The following is a 20,950-nucleotide window of genomic DNA, read 5'->3' as shown; positions in this document are numbered from 1 at the left end:
CGGCCATCTCATCCACCCATGGATCTTTATTAAACGCAGAAACGACTGCCTGACACCACGTGATGAGTCCTTGCGCCGTGCATCTTAATTTTCAAGAATTGAGAGTCCGTTCGGGTGGCTGGGACGGACCTAGAGCCCCTGCCGCCTAAAGACAAACTGGTACAGCGCCATTATCCGCTGTCTTCCAGCGGAGCTCAGGCCCACCTCAACCCATCCAATCCATTATCTCAGCCTCCCCCGTATCGTCATCGCACCCGTTCGTTCTGCGCCTTGTATGCGGCGCAACCTATCGACGACAACCCTTCAACTCCGCGCGACTCCGACTCCCGCTGCCATCTCCTTCACCATTGCGTCTATCACGGTCGCATTCTAGTGAATTGCTAGGAGTTTGGCTTGTCTTGACCTGCTCCGAGCTACCCCGCCGTCATAGTCCGACAAGATGGCCACGCCAGCTCCCCCCGAGGACCAGGCTCGTCTGCTTGAAGATGCTCTCGTTGCCGTGCGACAGCAGACGTCCCTTATGCGCAAATGTCTCGATACTCCTGGAAAGCTAATGGATGCGCTCAAATGCTGGTATGTATATGATTGCCGCGACAGATAGCTCGGTCCCCTGAATGGCAGCGCTGACTCTCATAGCTCGACTCTGGTTTCTGAGCTTCGCACAAGCAGTCTTGGGCCCAAGCAATACTACGAGCTGTACATGTCAGTTTTCGACGCCTTGCGATACTTGTCTGTTCATCTTCGCGAAAACCACCCTGTCAACCACCTAGCCGACCTTTACGAGCTCGTCCAGTATGCAGGCAACATCGTTCCACGATTGTATCTTATGATTACAGTGGGAACCGCCTACATGGCCATTGAAGATGCGCCCGTTAAGGAGCTCATGAAGGACATGATGGACATGAGCCGAGGTGTTCAGCATCCTATTCGTGGACTCTTCCTCCGATATTACCTGTCTGGTCAAGCAAGAGACTACCTGCCGACTACTGAGAGTGACGGTCCTGAAGGCAACATTAGCGACTCCATCAACTTCGTTCTTACAAACTTCGTCGAGATGAATAAACTATGGGTTCGACTACAACACCAAGGCCACTCAAGAGAGCGCGAGCAGCGAATTCGAGAGCGAAAGGAACTGCAGCTACTAGTTGGCAGCAATATCGTACGCCTAAGTCAGCTCGTTGATCTTGAAACGTATAAGTCTAGTATTCTAGCACCTCTGCTAGAGCAGGTGGTTCAATGCAGGGACGTTCTCGCCCAAGAGTATCTCCTTGAGGTGATTACGCAAGTTTTCCCGGACGAATTCCACCTGCACACCTTGGACCAATTCCTTGGTGCTGTTTCACGCCTCAACCCCCATGTCAACGTCAAGGCTATTGTGATTGGTCTGATGGATCGATTGTCTGAATATGCTGAACGCGATGGACCGGAGGACAAGTCGGATGATAGAGCTCAAATTGAGGCGGATGCGTTGGCAAAACTGTTGGAGAAGGTTAACCTTCAAAAAGAAGCATCGACAGCCACACCTTCAGAGCCCAAGCAATCTGAAGCTGATGGCAAGTCGGGTGAGTCTAGTGAAGATGCTGAATCCGCCGATGCCGACAAGACACCCGAGGGTGAGGAGTCTACAGCCAAGGCCACTGATGAGACTTCCGAGGAAACTGCTGGCGAGAGCAGCAACGACGACTCTAGCACACTCGCCGAGTCTACACCTTCAGTTGCGGATACAGAAACCACCGCTGTGAACGGTCAAGGGTCAATTACAGACACCGTACAGCTTTACGAGGTTTTCTTCGCCCAGGTCAAGAACCTGGTGGAGGCCCAGCATCTTCCTGTGCAAGATATTATTGCTCTCCTGGTGTCACTTTGCAACCTTGCGCTTAACATTTATCCCGACAGACTGGACTACGTTGACCAGATCCTGGCTTACGCAACTACCAAGGTTCGGGAGAACATTAACAATGCCGACCTTCACTCGCCTCCTGCTCAGCAGAGCTTGCTTGCTCTCCTCCAAGCACCCCTTAACCGATATGTTTCCACTTTTACTGCTTTGTCTCTTCCTACCTACGTTCCTCTGTTCCAGTCGCAATCATACCCTACCCGCCGAGCCGTTGCTGGTGGCGTCGCTCGCACTTTGCTCAAAAACCAGACCAAGATCTCAACTACGGAACAGCTCGAGAACGTGTTGGAGGTACTGAAGGTTCTCATCAAGGAGGGTTCCCAGGCGCCTCAAGGATACCCGGGTGTTGCCCAACGACGCCCCGTGGAGACAGACGAGACAATGGAGGAGCAGGGATGGCTCGCCAGGATCGTGCACTTGCTACAAGCCGAGGACAACGATACTCAGTTCAAGTTGCTTCAAATGACAAGAAAGGCGTACTCAGAAGGAAACGAGCGTATCCGCACGACAACGCCACCTCTTATCACAGCATGCATGAAGTTGGCGCGAAAGTTCAAGCAGCGTGAGCACTTTGACGACAACTGGGAGACGCAGAGTAATGCTCTGTTCAAGTTTATGCACTCGGCGCTCAGCACGTTGTACACCCGTGTTAACGGCTCTGGGGCTGCAGAGATGGCGCTGCGTCTCTTTGCCTCTGCTGGTCAAACGGCCGATCTGACCGGGTTTGAAGAGGTTGCGTATGAATTCTTTGCGCAAGCGTTCACAGTGTATGAGGAGGCTGTGTCAGATTCGAAAGCTCAGTTCCAGGCTGTCTGTGTGATTGCTACTGCACTTCACCAGACACGCAACTTTGGAAAGGAGAATTACGACACTCTCATCACCAAGTGCGCACAGCACGGTAGCAAGCTGCTACGCAAGCCCGATCAATGTCGCGCTGTGTATCTGGCGAGTCACTTGTGGTGGGCGACTCCCATGGTGTCTAACGGCGAGTCGGAAGAAACAGAGGTATGTACCAATTCATGTGTAAAGGACCTCAGCTAATTTGCATAGCTTTACCGTGATGGTAAGCGAGTACTTGAATGTCTTCAGCGTGCCCTTCGTGTTGCCGATTCCTGCATGGAGACGGCCACATCGATTGAGCTCTTTGTTGAGATTCTAGACCGCTATGTGTATTACTTTGACCAACAAAACGAATCAGTAAGTCTCGCTCATGGAACGGTTGAAGCATTTGCTGACTCGGGCAGGTCACAACCAAATATCTCAATGGTCTCATTGAACTCATTCACTCCAATCTGGCTGGCAACCAACAAGATTCTGCTTCAGTTGAGAACAGCCGCCGGCACTTCCACCAGACATTGGAGAACATTCGAAGTCGACAATATGAGGGCGTCGTTTTGACACCGAACTAAGGTCTAATTCACTGGTGATTGGAAGAAAGAGAAGGTGATTGAGCGGCATAGCGATAGATAATGTTTAGCCTGCATGAATTGAGGAGGTAGCAGGACCACTAGTTGTATATATGTAAACTTTTCCCAAAAATTGATGATATGCGCGGTGAAGCCGAGCTGAGTCTCCTGCGACAGTGAGAGTTTTGGAAAGTCACTATCACCAACCCCTGATTGAGTGATATATGGACTATGTAACTCTCAGACAGTATTGCGTGGGCGAGGCTTCGGCTATTTTTGGGCTTACTATACATTCTTTATCTCGAATTACGGCTGAACAAATTAGCTGACACGTCCCTAACTTTACCTCGAGTCCAGAAGCAAAGCGATAATACGCACATCACCTCCCTGTCCAAGTTAGGCCGTCTCCTTATCCCAGCTTTTGTGGGGTAATCCTGGTGGCGTGCACGGGCGGATTCAGGAGAGTGAGTGATTGATTGAGAGAGCCGAGACAAGACAAGGCCAGGGCCTGGTCAGCTCCTTGGATGCCTCTGAGATAGATACATAGATAGTGTTAGTATGAATTATATTTCACGTGTAGTTTGGTCAAAAGAAGAGGAGCGAGCTATAGTATCTGTATAGTATTTTTACTGGCATTTCGTCAAAGTTTCCAAAGGCCAAGGCTTGCCAAGTCTCTCGGATCAACTCAGCCACTTAAGACCTCGACCAACTTTGTCTGGTGTCTTCTTCTTACTCCGTACTAACCGGCGGGTTATAGTTACAGTGGACTCCGGTCCCCTACCTTACGTGGACACTCCATTAGGTTCGCCATCATCCCCCCCGTCGCAGCGCATTGGACTTGCACTTACTGTACCTACCTGCAGCCAACAACGTAACTTGGTACTTTGACTTTAATCATCTCAGCCTTTTCTCCCCTTCTTTTTTCCCATTCACCAACATTTCGAGTCAGAGCTTAAGCCTGGACTTGTTAGTTTGGCGGTGCGCTTCTGGCGTCTGTCTCTTGTCTCTCTTTCTTGACGCTCCTTTCGTGCTTGCATCTGGCTCATCTTAATTGCTTCGTATCGATCGATCGAAACCCCGATTCGCCCGCTCCTTTTTATCTAATCACCTTCAGCGAATGGCACTGTTTATCTCGACTGCTTTGTGACACGCCTGAACCAGCTTCTATCGGATTGAATATACGGCAACCGAGGGCGCGGTTAGCGCTCAATCACCATCAACATGCCTTCCGAAAAGGCTCCTTTCTATGATCCTATACCGCCCACGTACGATCAGGCCGTGGCCAGTGGTAGTCATTACGATCCAGATGATTGGGCTCCTACTCCGAGGTCTCCAACAAACGAGCGTAATGCAACAGAGGCGGAATCACAAGGTCTCCTACAACATTCGAGTGGCGCCAGTTCCTCCCGCAGGCCCGACGGTTATCGACCACCAACAGTAGAGACCGACGATGAGGACAGTTTATGGGCCAGCGATAGCGAGAGTGACCATGAAGCCGCGCAGGTTCGACGCGAGATGCAGGAGATGGAGATCGAAGAACCCGACCGATCCCGAGGCTCTCAGTGGGGGAAGCGAATAGGGTCATATTTAACTCTACCACGGTGGAAATGGTCCTGGAGGCCGAGATTACCACGATTACGCATACAATTACCTCAACGAGCTGATGCGCCAGCTGCCGACAGCGCCGAGAATGCCACGGGTGAGAATGAGGAGACGCCAAGCCAGACAACGAGGAGGTGGAACATACCGAAGGTGGACAAAACAACCGTCATCTTATTTTGTGTGCGCATTTTGGCGCTCACAATTATATTGGGATTCTTCTATCTGCTATTCGCCAGCGATATGTTCGGTGGTTTGTCAGATCGATTAGGAGGTGGCTTCCGTTTCAACCCTGAGGACCTCAGAGCCCATCTGCTCCGTACGGTTGATCCTATGAGGATGCGCGCCTCAGTACAGCACTTTTCGAATTACGCCCATATTGCCGGTACCGAGGGTGATTATGCGACCGCTTTGGATGTCCAAGCCATGTTTAGTAGGGCATTACTGGACGAAGTGATGATGGATGAGTATCAGGTTTATCTCAACTATCCCCGCAAGGACGGTCGTGTGGTGCAGATCATGGACGATAAGGATCTCAAGAAGGCCAAATGGACGGCTAAGCTAGAAGAAGAGGAAGTTGGAGGCGAGACAGCAGGTCGACAAACCTACGCCTTTCACGGATACTCCAAGTCGGGAGACGTCAAGGGACCCCTAATTTACGCCAACTATGGTACGAGAGACGACTTCAAGTATCTTACAAGCAAAGGTTTCAATGTCACAGGAGCTATTGCGCTGGTGAAAAATGGTGGTCCTCTGGAAAATCAAGCTCTCAAGGTCAAGGCAGCCGAGCTGGCGGGCTTTGCTGGCTGTCTCATCTACTCCGACCCTGCGGACGACGGTTTCAAGAAGGGTGTTGTGGCTCCTGAAGGAGTGTATATGCCCTCAGATGGTGTTCAAAGAGGCTCTGTCGGTCTCACAAACTGGGGAATTGGTGACCCCTTGTCGCCTGGTTATGGTAGCAAGGGCGATCAGCGAATCACACTCGACAAGGCCAATGGACTTGTCAGTATCCCCAGTCTTCCTCTCGCATGGAGAGATGCCAAGGTCCTACTACAGCATCTCAAGGGCCACGGCGAAAAGGTGCCTAACAAGTGGGAAGGTGGTGTCCCAGACGTTGAGTGGTGGACCGGCAGTGAGAAGTCGCCAATTGTGCGCTTGAAGAACGAGCAAGACGAGGATTCATTGCACACTATCTGGAATGTTTATGGTCGAATCAATGGCATGGAGCAGACGTCCAAGTCTATAATTATCGGCAATCAGCGAGATTCTTGGGCTTTTGGTGCAACGGACCCCCACTCAGGTACAGCTGTCATGATTGAGATGGCTCGAATCTTCGGAGATCTTGTACAGCGAGGCTGGAGGCCGTTGAGGACCATCGAATTCATGTCTTGGGATGCTTCTGCGTACAACCTGATCGGCTCAACTGAATATGTCGAGCATAACTCAGAGGCCCTACGTGACAATGCCTTTGCTTACCTCAATCTTGGGGCCGCCGTTGTTGGAAAAGACCTGCATGCTTCTGGATCGCCTGTGTTCCGAAAGTCTCTCCTTCATGCCCTGGGCCGAGTTATCGACCCCTCTACTAACAGTACATTGAAGGACCTTTGGGATCAAAGCCATGCCGAACTCAAGCAACCTGAGGGACGTGGTGACCACATTCCATTCCAAGATATCGCGGGAACAAGTTCACTCGATTTGGCCTTTAGAGGCAGTCAGGTCCCTCACCACTCAAGCTACGACAAGATTGGTTTGGTAGACAACTTCATCGATCCCGATTTCGAGTATCACGGCGCAATGGGACAAGTTATAGCTCTTCTCATTCTCGACATGGCTGACCGGCCCATCATGCCGTTTGATATGGGCTGGTATGCACAGAGACTGGGTCAATGGGTTAAAGATCTCGAGAAGTGGGCACTTAAGCACATGAACGGCCAGCCCAAGGGCGAGCAAGACGCATTCAAGGAGCTTAAGGATGCTGTAACACTTATCCAACACAACGTCGCCACATTCGAGAAGTGGGAAATGGACTGGGACCGCGAGGTCTTGGGCAACGGAGGCTGGGAGGCCAACGATATTGGTGCCTCTCGACTTGCATACAACAACAAGATGGCATATTTTGAGACGGCGTTACTGGACATTGAAATCGGTGGTGGTGTAAGTTCCCCTCATGAGACTGACTGAAAGATATAAGCTAACCCTATCTCTAGATTCCCAGCCGAACACAGTTCAAGAACGTCGTCTTCGGACCAGAGGCTTGGTCCAACGACGGAGCCATCTTCCCTGCTATTCGTGACAGCATCGAGGAGGGAGACTGGAAAGCCGCCAAACCTATCGTTGCCAAGACGGCAGCGCTTCTTCGCAAAGCAGCAACGATCTTAGAGATGCAATAAAGCACGTGTATGATTTGAGCAGCGATAAAAAGCCCTCTCTTTGTTTCCCTTTTTATATCGATCTGAGTCTAGGCAAGCTGGCCATTGTTGTTTTTTTCTTTTACAGGATATACATAGTGTTTTGGTTTCTGATTCAGGACACACCGCGTGGCAGCCCTTTCACGCAAAAATGTACAGGAGGCATTGCACGGAGTTTGGTTTACGTGGAACCCTGCTTTTCTAAGCTTTTCTTTTCTTGGGTAGGGTAGGACTTGTTGAGGCAACTAGTCGGGATAGAGTGATGGTATGTGTCTGATCGCCCTGACTGGGTAGATGGGATGTTTTTTTTCTTTGTTATAGTTATAGTAATGAAGGAATGCGAGTCGCTCATGTACCCTGATATATTCCGTCATGTTACTTTTGCTCCAAGATATGCTTCGTGATCGCATCGCTCGACGGTCAAGTTGATCTCTTAAGCCTTCTGAGCCTCGTAGTCCTGCACAGAAACCAGCTTTCCAACAACGTTGTACTTCTCCAAGAACCTCTCCTCCCAACCCTGCAGCGCCTCCATCTGCTCCGCATCGAGTCCCTCCAGCTTATCAAGCGGACCATCCAGGTCCTTTGTTAACATATCTTCATCAAAACTACCACACGCAAGACCTCGACTCGCATCGCGACCGGCAAAGTTGCTATAAGGACCACCAGGGCCGTAGAAGTTACGACCCGGCGAGACGTCGAAAACGCGGCCGCGCACGGCGAGAAAGACAGGTCGATCCTCCTCGCCGTTGAAGGGGAGAAGAGTGTGTGGAGTGTAGGTTTTGAAGACGGTTGACGGCGTGTCGCGGGGGAGGGATGGAGGTGGCGAGGAGCGGAGCATGGAGTAGGTTGTGTATAGGACGGCGCTGAGGAGGATCAGGTTGAGGGGTGTGAAGAGCGATGCGCTGGGAAGAGTTAGTGATGAATGTTGAAGAGTAGAGAGTGGAAAGACATACGTTTCTTGGCTGGCTTGGTGAGCCATGTGTTGCTCGACGTGCTCCATCTTGGCGATGTCTTTAATTGCGATGTGTCTGGAGTATTGACTTGAGCTGAGGTGGTTGATTGAAGGTGTTTGTCGGACGTTGGAGAACAAAGGTAAGAAAGTGATGGGGTCCCCGTAGCTCCCGGTGGTTCCTTGGGGTTCTCCCCCACTTTATGCTCCGGCGCGGCGTTTTGGGCGGAAGTTCGCTTCGGAGCCTCCGGTAATATTTCCGGCAACTGGTCTATGAGGACTTTTACATTTGATATTGCTCAAGCATGCTTTTTACCATGATTTAATGTCAAACGTGATTCATCTCAAGACACCGTGTTGTCATGATTCAAAGAACACTCGGTCAGAGCTCCATGCAGTCGAGATGCTGACATGAGGGGCAACTACGTGGTACTGAGTATGAAGTTCGGAAGCTCAACAGCATTGTATGAAGCTACTAAGACAAGAGAAGCTGAGCATTGAAGCTTCAGTGCCAGTAGAAATCTCCATTCTTATTTCATCCGAAGCTTTGAATAACTACCTATTAATGCCAGAGATGGTGATTTCGCCGCTATAGACATCACCAGGAACATAAGTGAGCTTGAGAGCTCGGAACCAGACACAGCTGCATAAATAACGGTTTTCTTCATGGTCGACTTTATCGAGCGGTATAATATCAAGCAAAAAAGAATCTTGCGAGAAGGATTGTCAACGTGGAAAAGGCAAAAAATGGAGGCTGAGGGATTTGAACCCCCGGCCTTTCGCAAGCATCCGAAACAATGCAAAGCGAACGTGATACCCCTACACCAAGCCCCCGATGTTGGATATTAGCGGCTGTCTTAGCTTACACTATATCATTGGAATTGACAATATCAGCCAGTTTGTTAACCAGCAAGTGGCTTTCCAGTTATGCAAATCTCAGTGCATGCCTCTTGGATATTCTGAGCTTTAAGCTTGCTATCGGTTTCATCATCAACGCCCGCTTCTGGGCCGCCTAACTCGAGTGGTCATGACCATGGCTCATGCGTCAATGGACTTACTCATGTGGAGTTCATAAGAGATAGACATGCTACATAATCAGTAATCAAAGGTCTATGTCTAATGTATAATCCCTTTTGTGAAGGGTACTCATTTGTATACTCAAACAAACTATGGGCTTGGTATCTGCACCCTTCATACTCTTAGCCACTCTCTACCGTGAGTATTAAACTCCATCTACATCCAGTCATGCATGACTCACACCGAAAGTCATATAGAATCATATAACAAAAAGCCTCTAAAGTAAGTGGTCCATCAGGTAGTCATTTTCATCTTAGGCTTAAGCTGCCTCTTTGTTAGTATTGCCGATATCACACGGAGGACACGAGAGTGGTGCATATCTGTACTACGTGCCCCATGTAAGACAGCTTACCTAGGTATTACTACTAGGACACTCGAGCCTCAAAAATAGCATCAACCTGGGCTTCACGACTAATAAGATGGCTGTTGCATGATTTTGGCAGCGGTCAACCGTGAAAAAGCAACAGGAAGAAAGTCAACCTTGGCTTCCCCGTCTGACTCAACAGCCAATACCCAGCCACAGCCTCATTCACGGTCACAGCGTGCACTTTCAACCCACACGAACGATAAAGATGCACCGAATCTCATCAACTCTTCTTTTTAATTCTCGGATCACTATTCATCGCTACTCAGTAAAAAAATGGCTACAACATCAGATCCCGGTCCAGTGTATTTCTGGCGAGAAACAGACCCAGAAACAGGATATCTATCGCAATGGTATTATTGTCCTTTCAAGGATGATCAGGATGAGAAAAAGACATACAAATCAGCAGAGCAGTGAGTGCCGTCAATTCTACTGAATACTCTATTCAAGGTGAATGTTGACGTTCTTAAGTTACATGATGCATCAAAAAGCCATCCTATTCAACGACCAAGCCACCGCTGTTGAGATCCTCAAGACAGCCCATCCACGAAAAGTCAAGTCTCTCGGCCGCAAGGTGAAGAACTTTGACGAAACAGTATGGCTCAAGCATCGACGTGACATAGCCCGAAAGGGCAACATCCTCAAGTTCACGCGTGCTATCACAGAGGAGGGTTTCAAGAAAGGCACGCCTGGTGCCAGTCAAGCAGATTCATTACACCAGCCCATCGATGGTTCTCTAGCAGATATGTTGATCAACACGGGTGATAGAGAACTTGTCGAGGCGAGTCCATTTGATCGGATTTGGGGCGTTGGGTTCAAAGCTGCTGATGCACATGCTGCGAGAGAGTCATGGGGTGAGAATTTGCTAGGTAAGGAGTTGATGGAGGTCAGAAGGATCTTGAGGGAGAAACGAGATGGCCAAGGAGCATGAGTTTGATGATATATGAAGACTGGACTGTTCTACAAGATTGAACCGAGCAAGCGGGTATCACTTTGTTGAGGGGACAAGATAATGGTTGTTTGAACTGTTTCGGCTATACGCCTAGATAGATTGCACCGACCTTGAAAACCAAGGCAACTTTTGAACATGTCTATAAGTCCATCTTCCTCCCACCAATGATGCCCGGCCCAATGCCCCTATTCCCCTCCATAATCATACATAAAAAGAGCCTCTTCCTGAGGCAAGCAGAGCGGCGTGGTAGTAGTCATTTTTTGCTGTTTAACAGCCCCGAACCCATTCTCCAGAAAATGCTTGTTTTGTTTGGTAGTGATACGTTGTTTTGTGTTGTGTTGGTGGTGTTGGTGTTGGTGTTGTTTTTCGTGTCGAGAGCCCGCCCTGATATTTTCACATGATAGCACATATTTTACAGTAATTAACACATATTAGGCGATGCTCCCGTGTTCGCCTTCAATTCCTTCTCATCTCGTAGGTATCCAACAAAGGCAGATCCCCAACCCCTTGACGCCGCGTTAAAATGACTGTTTCTTTTAGTACCAGTCTCGTCCACTCTTTTGCATCTCAATCAGACGCCAGCCCCTTGTCTCAGGATTGTTGACATCTTCTGGTACTCGTGTGATACCGATGGCATAAGTCACCAGCTGGACCTTGTCCTCCATACCGGCAGCAAGCTCATTCGTCTTGGCATTGCGGTAGACGTGAACCTCTTGCGTGCGGCAGGTGATGATGAAGACAGGAACCTCACCAGGGTCGAGCATGCGGGCTCTTAGAATGTCGACATTTCGAATATCTAGAATCTTTCCGTCCGATTTCATGCCAGCCTGTAGGTATTGCTTGGTGAGGGCCTCGTATACAGAGTACTGGGCGGCAGAAAGCCACAGCTTCAGTGTCTCGGCATCACCCTTGACGTAAGCATCCAACACCTCAGGAAGGATGTACTCTCGAAGCTCCTGGAGGAAAGGCTCTGTTTGGAAGTTGGGGTCCATGGATCTGAACTTCTTGATGACCATGGCAGTCTCGTTCTCGGCGAAGAAGCCTCCGATGCGGTCGGTGATACTTCGAGCGGTCGATACGAGAGGGTTCTCAGACTCCTCATACTTGCCCCTCAAGCTGAAAAGTCCTTGCACATACTTGTTCTGGTCGCGGAAATCTCTCCAAGCCTCCTTCCAAGCCGCATCCTTGTGAACAGTAACACTGGTACCAGCGCTATCTCTTGTTAGACCAAATTCAAATGAGAGAAGTCGTAAAGATACTCACTTAATGTCCTCTTCCATAGGTGGAGGCGCCTTGTAACCCCGCTGCTTGTCGAGTGCCTCCCGGCGTTTCCTGCGCTCCTCCTTCTCAACCCAGCCACCGTATCGTGAGGAGCTGCCGTCGTCAATGACATCCTTGACGTTCTTATAAGCCTCTGTGTTTCGGATAGGCTGGGTAGCCTTGTCCACGGCATCTCCAGTGACATTAGCGGCCTTGCGCACACCCTTGACGACTGAAGTATCCCAAGTCCAAGAAGCACCCTTGCCAATGGCCCCGGCAGTGACCTTGGCACCCTTTCCAAGAGTCGAGGAAACAGCGCCAGTGGACTTCTCGTAGGCCTCGCGAGCACGTCGCACACCCTCGCTCTCAGCGAATTGGTTAGCAGATGCAGCGATCTGCTTCGTCGACTCGTTCCATTCTTGCGACTTCTGGAACTCAGTGTTCATGGTCTCCATGAATACCTGCCAGGGGGTCTTGTCGCCATGAGGAGGGGGGGGAGGGGCATCCTCCTTCTTCTTGTCTTTATCCTTGCCCTCACCCTCACCCTCTTCCTTTCCTTCCTTTTCAGCATTCTCACCCTCCTCGGTCTTCTTGGATTGCTCCTCCTCGGGCTTAGCCCCAGACTCGGCGTCAGCGTCAGTAGGCTTCTTCTCTTTTGCGTCGGTGGGTGCAGCAGTTGAGGGTTTTTGTTCAGTTTGAGGCTTCTCTTGCTGTAAGCGGCTGGAAAGGTGGAAGAGACGAGATTGAGCGGTATAAGTGGGGGAGTAGCGAAGCTCGGCGGGAACAAAAGAAGACCTCAATGGCGATCGAACTGAACCGAAAAGCATTGAGCTTTGTTGCCTCACACCGTTGTTGGAGACATTCTGAGATAGCTGGGATGCTAATCTTCGGTAGGCGGGAGATCTGCCAGCGGATGAGACATGAGCAGAAGCCCGTGACAAGGCAAGCTCCGAGGAGGCCGTCTTTCTTGCGAGGGTGTTCATTATTACGACAACACAAGGAGACAAATCCCTCCAGAAAAAAAGACAGGGCGTGGGTTTGGAGAGATGCCGAGATGGACGGTGGAAGGTGGTGGAATTCCCGGACGAAATTTTGGTTTGCGATCTCGGTCCGGGGGCGGAAAGTCAAGGAAGACAAACACCGAGGCGGCAAAGCCTCGGTAGAATTGTTCCCCGTCCAGCCCCGGCCGTGGGGGAAGTTACGGCCGCGAGTAAAAATTGCCAGAGGCAGATCATCAATTGACGACAGGACCAGGCAATTGCGAACAAAATGAGTCGCTCATTGACAAGTCGCCTCGCGGCGCAATCGCTCTTTCAAAGCTCCCGGGCCACCGTCCCAAAGTCGTCATTTCAAATCGCTCGATCGATCTCCCAGACAAAATCCAACCGCGATGATAAACCCAGAAGGGCGGCCAGCCGACCCAGTACAGCCTCGCTGTTAGAGAACATCTATGGTCCCTCAGAGACGTCCAAGACGAAACCCTCCCCCAACAATGCCATGGCCAACCTCTCCCAGAGTCTTGTCTTCCAGACACTTGACAAGTCTTCCAATATCGATACGAGCACACTATCCAGAGATACCCGTCGACAGGTCGAGGCAAAGGAGGACGATCTCGAGCCATACCACTTCCACATCTACTCTCACAAGCACAACACCCATATTACTTGCACCAAGCCCAACCGAGAACCAATTATCTCTCTATCGGCCGGCAACATCGGTTTCCGCAAGTCTCGCCGTGGTCTTTTCGATTCCGCCTACTCTCTCACCAAGTATGTCCTGGAGCGACTGATCCACACCGGCTGGCCCATGAAGATGAACCGACTAGAGGTTGTGTTGCGAGGTTTCGGTCAGGGACGAGAGGCTGCTCTGAAGGTCCTGATGAGCCCCGAGGGCAAGGTCCTACGAGACAAGATTGTCCGTGTGGCCGATTCGACAAGAATCAAGTTTGGTGGTACCAGGAGTGAGAAGCCTAGACGTCTATAAAAGTCTGGAATTTGGATTGGATTTGGATTTTTGGCACATTTTTGGGAATATGTTCACGTGAGAATATCACTTCACCGCAGAGGTTGAGAAAGTGAATGTACTATACTCTGTACGACCTGTACTATACAAATCAACAAGACACAGCTTGCTTTGCTTGCAAGTTCCCAAACGAATGATCTGCTCCTGAGCTGTACAACCATTGGTATCGTGCTAATCCATGGAAACGGTACCTCCAAACGCCAAACTCCACTTAACACCGCAGCCTCATTTATACTCTATCATCGGATGGCCCTTTCAGCTGGTGGTAAACGGCGCCCGGCGGAATCGCGGAGGGCTTGCTTTCCCTTTCCGCTGCCGCCACGTCGTCTTTCTTCTGCACTATCCCACTCGTCATCTTCGTTGCTATCGTTGCTTTCCATGAGCAGATGGGGGTCCGTCGCTTTCAGCATATGAGAGTTCTCGTTCGAGTTGTCGTAATCGTCCAACAGCGCGCCTTCGCTTGTGTCGTATTCTGGTGGTTCAATCCAATCTCGAGGGACGACACAAGGCAGCGCAACTCCAATACTGGCGGCACGATTCAACCATGCTGGACCCGACTGTCCTGTAAGCCTCTTGCAAAGATAAGAGGTAAAATGATTGCAGTTCTTGGTAAGAAGATTGTATGAAGTACCCAGAAACTCTTCAGAGGCAGATTGCAAAGTCGCATTAATCTCGTCTTCTGTCGCAAGAGTGAATCCGTGGAGGATCTCGCATCGAAATGTGCCTCCGGGCGGTTCGGTCCGGGGCTTTGTCCAGTATACACCTGTAAGGCCTCTTTTGTCATGTCCGCCATAGGCGTATTCTCTTCCGTTGATCACGACACCTGAGTGAAGTAGCGAGGCGCCTACTGTCCATAATACCGACGATAATCGGCCGGGCTGTCATGCCGCGCGTATCAGCGTCATGCTCATGAAAGCTAGTGAGATGAGTATGAGCGACTTCACTTACCGGCAGTAGATCATAGACATGTATAGTAATCTCGGTTTTGGATAAAGATAAAGTTGAGCGGTGAGATCTGCTCACCGAAGAGCTCTTCTTAGGACGCGGCATCATGCAAAAGATACAGACACTGCAACTATTGCGACGTCAAGTGGCTCGAAGCTTTGGGGTTCGCAGCTGACGGGTGAGCGGGGCTGAGCTGGGGAAATGGTAGGCTAATAAGGCTTATATAGCGTGCTGTAGGTTGGTATACGTAGGCGAGTTGACAAGACAAAGAATTCATGCGGACAAAGAGAAGATGTATCTTCTAACTTTGAAGGTTGATGAATAGAAGTGAAGGAGAGGAAATAACTGAAGGAATCGGACAGGCCGGCCCGGTTGAGCTCCCGTCGTTCCTGTCAGATCAAGCCCGGCGAAATCCAAAACCTCTGTCTCTGTACTACTCTCTACTAACTTTAGGTAACCTCAGGTAACTCAGGTTAGGCATTTCCAAAGACGGACACCTAAAACCACAGGGCCTATGCTCTGTGACATACTGTGTCTGTTCGCTGGATCCTGGATCCAGGGTCCTTCTGCGCACGGCTTGGTACCTTGATGCCAAGCTGCTTTCGTCAGCCAATGACGTCGACTTCAAATTCCAGCCGGAACTACCTTTTCCCACAATCCGAAAGTCTTGGCACAGCCCAACCTCTCTAAACCCCAGCAAGGTGGGGTCACGAACAAATTCTCATCTCATCTCCCCAAGCTCGGCTCGCGCAAAATAAAAAGAGAAATCTTTTTTTCTCTCCCTTCAACTTCCTCTTCTTCCCTTTTTCTTCGTCGTCGCTCTCGCTCTCGAAGCCGTCCGAGGTTGGCACTAGCCAACCTAAATACTTCACCACGAAGTCAATCACATCTTCCATCTTCTTCACTTCTTTTTCTCCTCTTGCACCCCGCGCAGCAAGCTCTGCAGCTCTTGGACACGTTCCATCCACAAACTTCGGCCTAGCTTTCTTCGTTCAACGTCGTAACTACGCCAAGTCACGCAAGATGCCTCCTAAGAAGCAAGTCGTCGAGGAGAAGATCCCCCTGGGCAGGCCTGGAAACAACTTGAAGAGTGGTATTGTGCGTGACAATATTCGATCGATGATGTATGCCACGTGCTAACCATAATCCAGGTCGGTTTGGCTAACGTCGGCAAATCTACTCTCTTCCAGGCCATTACCAAGTCTAACCTCGGTAACCCAGCTGTATGAAGCCCCCTCGCCATCCGCCGTCTTTAGTATCGGGGTGCTGACAGCATCAAGAACTTCCCCTATGCCACCATCGACCCTGAGGAAGCCCGCGTCGTCGTTCCCGATGAGCGGTTCGACTGGCTCGTCGAGAAGTACAAGCCCAAGTCCGTTGTTCCCGCCAACTTGACCGTTTACGATATCGCCGGTCTGACCCGCGGTTCATCAACCGGTGCTGGTCTTGGAAACGCTTTCTTGTCGCACATTCGCGCTGTCGATGCCATCTTCCAGGTTGTTCGTTGCTTCGATGATGCTGAGATCATCCACATTGAGGGTGACGTGAACCCCACCCGTGATCTTGACATCATCAGCGAGGAGCTGCGACTCAAGGATATTGAGTTCGTTGAGAAGGCCCTCGAGAACCAGAAGAAGAAGACCCGCATGGGTGGTCAGTCTCTGGAGCAGAAGAAGGCCAAGCAAGAACAGGACACCATTGAGAAGATCTTGGACTGGCTCAACCAGGGCAAGGATGTCCGCAAGGGTACCTGGGGCCCCAAGGAGGTAAGAATTTTTCTCTACTTATGCTCTACACACCCTGCTTTCCTGATGACAAAAGGCCATAAGGCCTGATCTAATCCCAGCTCGTCGAATGCCTCACCTAAATAACGCTTAGAGGCATTGTGAGATAAACTTTACTCTGATTGCAAATCTTTACACAACTGTTTACGTTTGAGAAGCTTATGAGAACCCTCACTGACATTCTCATCCAGATTGAGGTCATCAACCCTCTCTTCCTCCTGACTGCCAAGCCCGTTGTCTACCTCGTCAACTTGTCCGAGAAGGACTTCATTCGCAAGAAGAACAAGCATCTTCCCAAGATTGTTGAGTGGATCAACGAGAACGCCAAGGGTGACCCTCTTATCCCCGTCTCCGTCTCTTATGAGTCTCGTCTCACTCAATTTGAGACCGAGGCTGAGGCTAAGGAGGAGCAGAAGAACGTTGGTGCCGAATCTGTCCTGCCCAAGGTCATTCTTCAGATGCGCAAGACCCTTCAGCTTGGCAGCTTCTTCACTGTTGGACCTGATGAGGTTCGACAGTGGACCATCCGAACTGGCACCAAGGCGCCTCAGGCTGCCGGTGTCATTCATACCGATTTCGAGAAGACCTTCATCCAGGCTCTCGTCTTCAACTACAACACCCTGAAGGAGCTTGGTGACGAGTCCGAGGTCAAGTCCAAGGGCAAGATTATGACCAAGGGTAAGGAATACGTCGTCGAGGACGGCGATATCCTGCACATCAAGGCTGGTGCTGCCAAGAGCTAAGCTCTAGATATCAATCACCAGGCGTATTTAAGTCTATAGAAAAAAAAGTTAAATGCAATGATGTGATGAAGATCTAGTTTGTGTCCCATGAATATAATTTATATGTGTGATGACTGCTCCAAATTCTGAACCTGGTTTTCAGCTCAGACTGTGATATCCCTTCTGCTATCTTGTATGTGCAGCTTCTGGGCGTGCTGTTGTATCACGTCCACTTAATGGATGTACGTAGTGTCCTAGTGACTGTATTGTGTGACAAACTTTCTTTTTGAATTAACCCTGAATTGGACGAGGCAGCTGAAATATCAGTGGCAACCAACACCTTGGTTTTGTCGAACTTCGTACAACATCGATTACCTACCCTATGGACAAGTGGGGATATTATTGAAAAGACTATTCAGTAGACAATTAACCAAGTCAGACATGATATGCCATATTAGAGTACCTAGAGGTATAAGATCTGATAATCGACCCAGTGAATAAACTGCATTATATAGTCAACCTCAATCTATTTCAGTATAGAATGCTTCATTCTTCTCAACAGCATCCCACCACTCCACCCACCCACCTGATCATCGCTTCTCTCATCTTCCACGATGGTGGGGTTAAGAGGGGGCAGAAAACCCTGCACAAATAACAAGGCAGCAGATCTAAACCAAAAAGAAGGCAGATTTACAAAAATGACAAAAAAGAATTGTTTTGCCGTCAGCAAGACTCGAACTTGCGTTTTCAGTGCTTCGAATGAGCCACAAACTGATGTACTGACCCCTATACGATGACGGCTTTTTTGGTTGTGAAAACTGGTTCAGTAAGTCAGCTTATGTACATGGGGTGAGTCGTGCGGGAAAAAGTATAACGCCTTCTTTTGAGCAACCATGCCCCCCCGAATGTCAAACGTGGCTTAGTCAAGGCTTGTCTTTTTTATTTCAGTTGCATAAGAGATCAGTATGGTACTTATATTGAAGTGCTATTGCTAAGAATTGTGAAATGTCGAGGTTGTATGGTGGTGATGCGACCATTCGACAAGCACGCTTCGCTAGGCAAGGTAGAACAGACGTGTAAGTCAGTGAAACAGAAAAGTCTCTCTAGAACCCATGCCCAAGTCGCTCTTCTGTACTTCGCAGTCAGCTCACACTCATTCAGTAGATGAGGTCACGGTGATGCAGTCAATATGATTTTTGAAGTGTTTTTAATTAAATACTAAACTGATTACAAAATTCGCATGTTCATTCATTATCATGTCTTTTCTTTCCAATCATCCATCATCTATCATCTCATCATCATCCTGCTAAAGGCACCAGGCCCTTAGACTCCGCCATATCGGACACCTCGCTTTCCAAGTTCCTTGCGGCCAATGGCGTCCTCGGGCCACACCCATCCGCGACTTCTCTTGGCCTCACGCTTCTCAGCCAGCTGGGGTTGAGGAATCCAAGAGTCACGGGGTTGTGCCTTGCGGCGAGTTCCCTCAGCAGGTGCACCGATCTCAGCACGCCAGTGGGCGTGGCCAGCGGGTGTGTCATCGGAAGCAAGTTGGCAGAGACCCCAGAGGGCGAGGCATGCAGTGAGGGGAGTCTCGTGGGGAAGGGTTGAAGCGTCACCCTCAGGGGCAGAGGCAGCGAGCTGGACTGATGTGACCTCAAGATCGCCGAAGAAGGGAGTGTTGGCAGTGCCGTTGCGGACAAGGACGAGCTCAATCTCAGTGAGGATGAAACCATAGCGGCACCCGTGCTCGCGCATGGCGTGGTGGATGGCTGAGAGGCCTCGGAGATACTCAACACGCTTGATGTTACCCTCAACACGCATACCAGTGTTGAATCGGTCAAAGCTGCGAACAATGCCGACAACACGAGCAGTGGGCTTACCACCGAACATGGCAGCAGCAGTAGCAGACTCGCCGGCAGCGTTGGCAACGAAGAGGAGATCGCTCATGCTAGCAGTCTTGGGAGGCACTGAGAGGTGAAGAGGGCGAGTTGATGACATGGTCAAAGCCGAGTTCAGCTTGGGGAGATAGTACGAGGCATAGATGGAGTGAAGCTGAGCTTCAGTCTCGGGGTGACGAGAAGTGAAGGTAGGCTGAGGGAGCAGAGGCGCAGGGACAGGGTTGGTGAGAAGAAGAGAGGCACCAGGAAGAGAAAGAATTGCAGATGCGTTGAAAGAGGACCATGAGCGAATGTTGCGAACATCCCACCAGAAGTGCTTAGTGGCAGCATCTCGCACGGGGAACGAGATGTGGCGGACCAGAGAAGCAGCTGGGTTGGAAGAGGTGAGAAAGCTCAGAAGGTTGGTGTTGGGAGTAGGATCCGGAGTGGCAGTGAGGCTCAGTGGGGACTGAGCACGAGGGCTGTAGTCATAGAAGCCATAGTCAGATTGTTGCTGAGGGACGGGAACGAATGAGGGCATCTGACGGTAGGTGGGATAACCATAGCGATCGATTGTGGTGGCATCAAGGCTAGAAGCACGGCGTGAGTGAGAGCCAGAGATGTGAGCGGCAAAGTTTGCCGGAGAGGTGAGGAGTGACGCAGACAGAGTGTCATCAGGCTGGCTAGAGAAGCTTGTGTTGACTGAGCCAGGAGTGTCAAAGGTGATGGCAAGAGACTCAGGGTTGGTGTAGCTCCGTGAGTGACGAGAAGGGTTAGGAGCAGGAGGAGTAGTCATGCGATAGTGGCAAGGAGTAGCATCAATATCTTGGTCCTGAGAGCGAATCTTGGGGAGAAGAAGAGGGCCATGCTGACGAACAGCTGGCGAAGCACGAGGAGGTGTTGTGAGACGGGAGCAGAGAGATTCATGGTCCGACTCGGCTGAGATGGTAGAGTAGACTGAAGCCTTTGATGATGAGCGAGAGTGGCCGGAGACATGACCAGCTGCAGTAGCTGAAGCTGAAGCATAGGCCATGTCGAGAAAAGCTTGGTCAAAGGGCAGAGTTGACATGGGAGGAGGACTTGTGCGCTCAATAGAGGCTGAGGGGAAGTTGAAGTCGAAGGGCATATCGACTGCCAGACTTCTTGAGTGTGTATTAGCATTATGTATGTATGGTCGATAGTCTTTGGTGGTGATAGTATCTTACGTGGACATGATGTTGGAAGTATTAGTGAGAGTCTATAAGTGTATGAACAAGGATCAGGAGACCAGCTCCGTGAAAAGGTCAAGATGAAACCGGAAGTTTTTGGAGTTCGTTAGAACAAGGTCTCAGAACCAGCGAGACTTGCTAGTTTGCTGTGAAGCTTTTGATCTGATGATAGTGATAGTGATAGTGATACCGGATCACAATAGGTAGATAGAGATGTAAACAGATGGAAAGAGGAGAGTGAGGATGATTAGAGATGATTGGTAAAAGACAGGCTGACGATGAATGATGCTGGATAGAAATAGAAGAAAGAAGACCAGAGACCCAGGGAGAGGCCGTCTTCTTATGCTATCGATGAAGCAGAGAAGGGTAATGGTTGGCGATGGGCGGCTGACGGCTCTGGGCTCCGGCATAGGACCCATCCGATCCCCTTGACTCTCCACGAAACAAGAAACATCTTTTCTCTTCTTCTCTTCCTCTCAT

General features: G+C 50.1%; 9 protein-coding genes and 2 non-coding genes across 11 annotated transcripts; 5 read left to right on the top strand and 6 right to left on the bottom strand.

Moving 5' to 3' along the window:
- Positions 1 to 439: 439 nt before the first annotated feature.
- Positions 440 to 3,306, top strand: BKA55DRAFT_691856 (vacuolar protein sorting-associated protein 35; the record flags this gene model as incomplete). Its single annotated transcript, XM_046199681.1, has 4 exons — positions 440 to 573; positions 637 to 2,902; positions 2,948 to 3,094; positions 3,142 to 3,306. The coding sequence occupies 4 exons, from the start codon at positions 440 to 442 to the stop codon at positions 3,304 to 3,306; spliced, it is 2,712 nt and encodes a 903-aa protein (XP_046047267.1).
- Positions 3,307 to 4,524: 1,218 nt separating this feature from the next.
- BKA55DRAFT_595274 (uncharacterized protein) lies at positions 4,525 to 7,292 on the top strand (the record flags this gene model as incomplete). The annotated part of the gene is made up of 2 exons (XM_046195782.1): positions 4,525 to 7,056; positions 7,110 to 7,292. 2 exons carry the CDS (start codon positions 4,525 to 4,527, stop codon positions 7,290 to 7,292), a joined length of 2,715 nt encoding a protein of 904 aa, XP_046047266.1.
- Positions 7,293 to 7,413: 121 nt separating this feature from the next.
- BKA55DRAFT_73475 (cytochrome b5-like heme/steroid binding domain-containing protein) lies at positions 7,414 to 8,549 on the bottom strand. Its single transcript, XM_046201267.1, has 2 exons — positions 8,264 to 8,549; positions 7,414 to 8,212 (listed from the first exon to the last, which is right to left on the bottom strand). Exons 1-2 carry the CDS (start codon positions 8,308 to 8,310, stop codon positions 7,744 to 7,746), a joined length of 516 nt encoding a protein of 171 aa, XP_046047265.1. The 5' UTR covers positions 8,311 to 8,549; the 3' UTR covers positions 7,414 to 7,743.
- A 458-nt stretch (positions 8,550 to 9,007) lies between these two features.
- Positions 9,008 to 9,093, bottom strand: BKA55DRAFT_t196. Its single transcript has one exon. It is a non-coding gene; the product is annotated as a tRNA-Ala (tRNA).
- An 883-nt stretch (positions 9,094 to 9,976) lies between these two features.
- On the top strand, positions 9,977 to 10,631 carry BKA55DRAFT_691853 (uncharacterized protein; the record flags this gene model as incomplete). Its single annotated transcript, XM_046199680.1, has 2 exons — positions 9,977 to 10,113; positions 10,172 to 10,631. 2 exons carry the CDS (start codon positions 9,977 to 9,979, stop codon positions 10,629 to 10,631), a joined length of 597 nt encoding a protein of 198 aa, XP_046047264.1.
- A 557-nt stretch (positions 10,632 to 11,188) lies between these two features.
- On the bottom strand, positions 11,189 to 12,739 carry BKA55DRAFT_516586 (uncharacterized protein; the record flags this gene model as incomplete). Its single annotated transcript, XM_046188096.1, has 2 exons — positions 11,189 to 11,864; positions 11,916 to 12,739. 2 exons carry the CDS (start codon positions 12,737 to 12,739, stop codon positions 11,189 to 11,191), a joined length of 1,500 nt encoding a protein of 499 aa, XP_046047263.1.
- Positions 12,740 to 13,083: 344 nt separating this feature from the next.
- On the top strand, positions 13,084 to 14,036 carry BKA55DRAFT_572892 (uncharacterized protein). Its single transcript, XM_046193172.1, has one exon. It carries the CDS (start codon positions 13,182 to 13,184, stop codon positions 13,893 to 13,895), a length of 714 nt encoding a protein of 237 aa, XP_046047262.1. The 5' UTR covers positions 13,084 to 13,181; the 3' UTR covers positions 13,896 to 14,036.
- On the bottom strand, positions 13,938 to 15,477 carry BKA55DRAFT_73364 (PPPDE putative peptidase domain-containing protein). Its single transcript, XM_046201233.1, has 2 exons — positions 14,883 to 15,477; positions 13,938 to 14,812 (listed from the first exon to the last, which is right to left on the bottom strand). Exons 1-2 carry the CDS (start codon positions 14,985 to 14,987, stop codon positions 14,174 to 14,176), a joined length of 744 nt encoding a protein of 247 aa, XP_046047261.1. The 5' UTR covers positions 14,988 to 15,477; the 3' UTR covers positions 13,938 to 14,173.
- Positions 15,478 to 15,530: 53 nt separating this feature from the next.
- Positions 15,531 to 17,478, top strand: BKA55DRAFT_572885 (P-loop containing nucleoside triphosphate hydrolase protein). Its single transcript, XM_046193171.1, has 4 exons — positions 15,531 to 15,977; positions 16,031 to 16,102; positions 16,160 to 16,645; positions 16,855 to 17,478. Exons 1-4 carry the CDS (start codon positions 15,903 to 15,905, stop codon positions 17,404 to 17,406), a joined length of 1,185 nt encoding a protein of 394 aa, XP_046047260.1. The 5' UTR covers positions 15,531 to 15,902; the 3' UTR covers positions 17,407 to 17,478.
- A 625-nt stretch (positions 17,479 to 18,103) lies between these two features.
- Positions 18,104 to 18,186, bottom strand: BKA55DRAFT_t195. The gene has a single exon. It is a non-coding gene; the product is annotated as a tRNA-His (tRNA).
- Positions 18,187 to 18,592: 406 nt separating this feature from the next.
- Positions 18,593 to 20,645, bottom strand: BKA55DRAFT_73268 (uncharacterized protein). Its single transcript, XM_046201225.1, has 2 exons — positions 20,468 to 20,645; positions 18,593 to 20,404 (listed from the first exon to the last, which is right to left on the bottom strand). Exons 1-2 carry the CDS (start codon positions 20,473 to 20,475, stop codon positions 18,709 to 18,711), a joined length of 1,704 nt encoding a protein of 567 aa, XP_046047259.1. The 5' UTR covers positions 20,476 to 20,645; the 3' UTR covers positions 18,593 to 18,708.
- Positions 20,646 to 20,950: the final 305 nt, after the last annotated feature.

The sequence above is a fragment of the Fusarium redolens genome, assembly GCF_020744475.1.
Source record: "Fusarium redolens strain MPI-CAGE-AT-0023 chromosome Unknown BKA55scaffold_11, whole genome shotgun sequence".
Lineage (NCBI taxonomy): Eukaryota > Fungi > Ascomycota > Sordariomycetes > Hypocreales > Nectriaceae > Fusarium > Fusarium redolens.
This window is presented reverse-complemented; position numbering and strand designations above follow the sequence as displayed.

Excerpts from the sequence above, each read along its gene's own strand:
- BKA55DRAFT_73364 (XM_046201233.1), bottom strand. The coding sequence starts at position 14,987 with ATGATGCCGCGTCCTAAGAAGAGCTCTTCGGTGAGCAGATCTCACCGC. Across the intron at positions 14,813-14,882 it reads ATGTCTATGATCTACTGCCG|CCCGGCCGATTATCGTCGGT; the intron begins GTAAGTGAAGTC and ends GCGGCATGACAG.
- BKA55DRAFT_73475 (XM_046201267.1), bottom strand. The coding sequence starts at position 8,310 with ATGGAGCACGTCGAGCAACACATGGCTCACCAAGCCAGCCAAGAAAC. Across the intron at positions 8,213-8,263 it reads CACCAAGCCAGCCAAGAAAC|CGCATCGCTCTTCACACCCC; the intron begins GTATGTCTTTCC and ends AACTCTTCCCAG.
- BKA55DRAFT_572892 (XM_046193172.1), top strand. The coding sequence starts at position 13,182 with ATGAGTCGCTCATTGACAAGTCGCCTCGCGGCGCAATCGCTCTTTCAA.
- BKA55DRAFT_572885 (XM_046193171.1), top strand. The coding sequence starts at position 15,903 with ATGCCTCCTAAGAAGCAAGTCGTCGAGGAGAAGATCCCCCTGGGCAGG. Across the intron at positions 15,978-16,030 it reads ACAACTTGAAGAGTGGTATT|GTCGGTTTGGCTAACGTCGG; the intron begins GTGCGTGACAAT and ends ACCATAATCCAG. Across the intron at positions 16,103-16,159 it reads CTAACCTCGGTAACCCAGCT|AACTTCCCCTATGCCACCAT; the intron begins GTATGAAGCCCC and ends GACAGCATCAAG.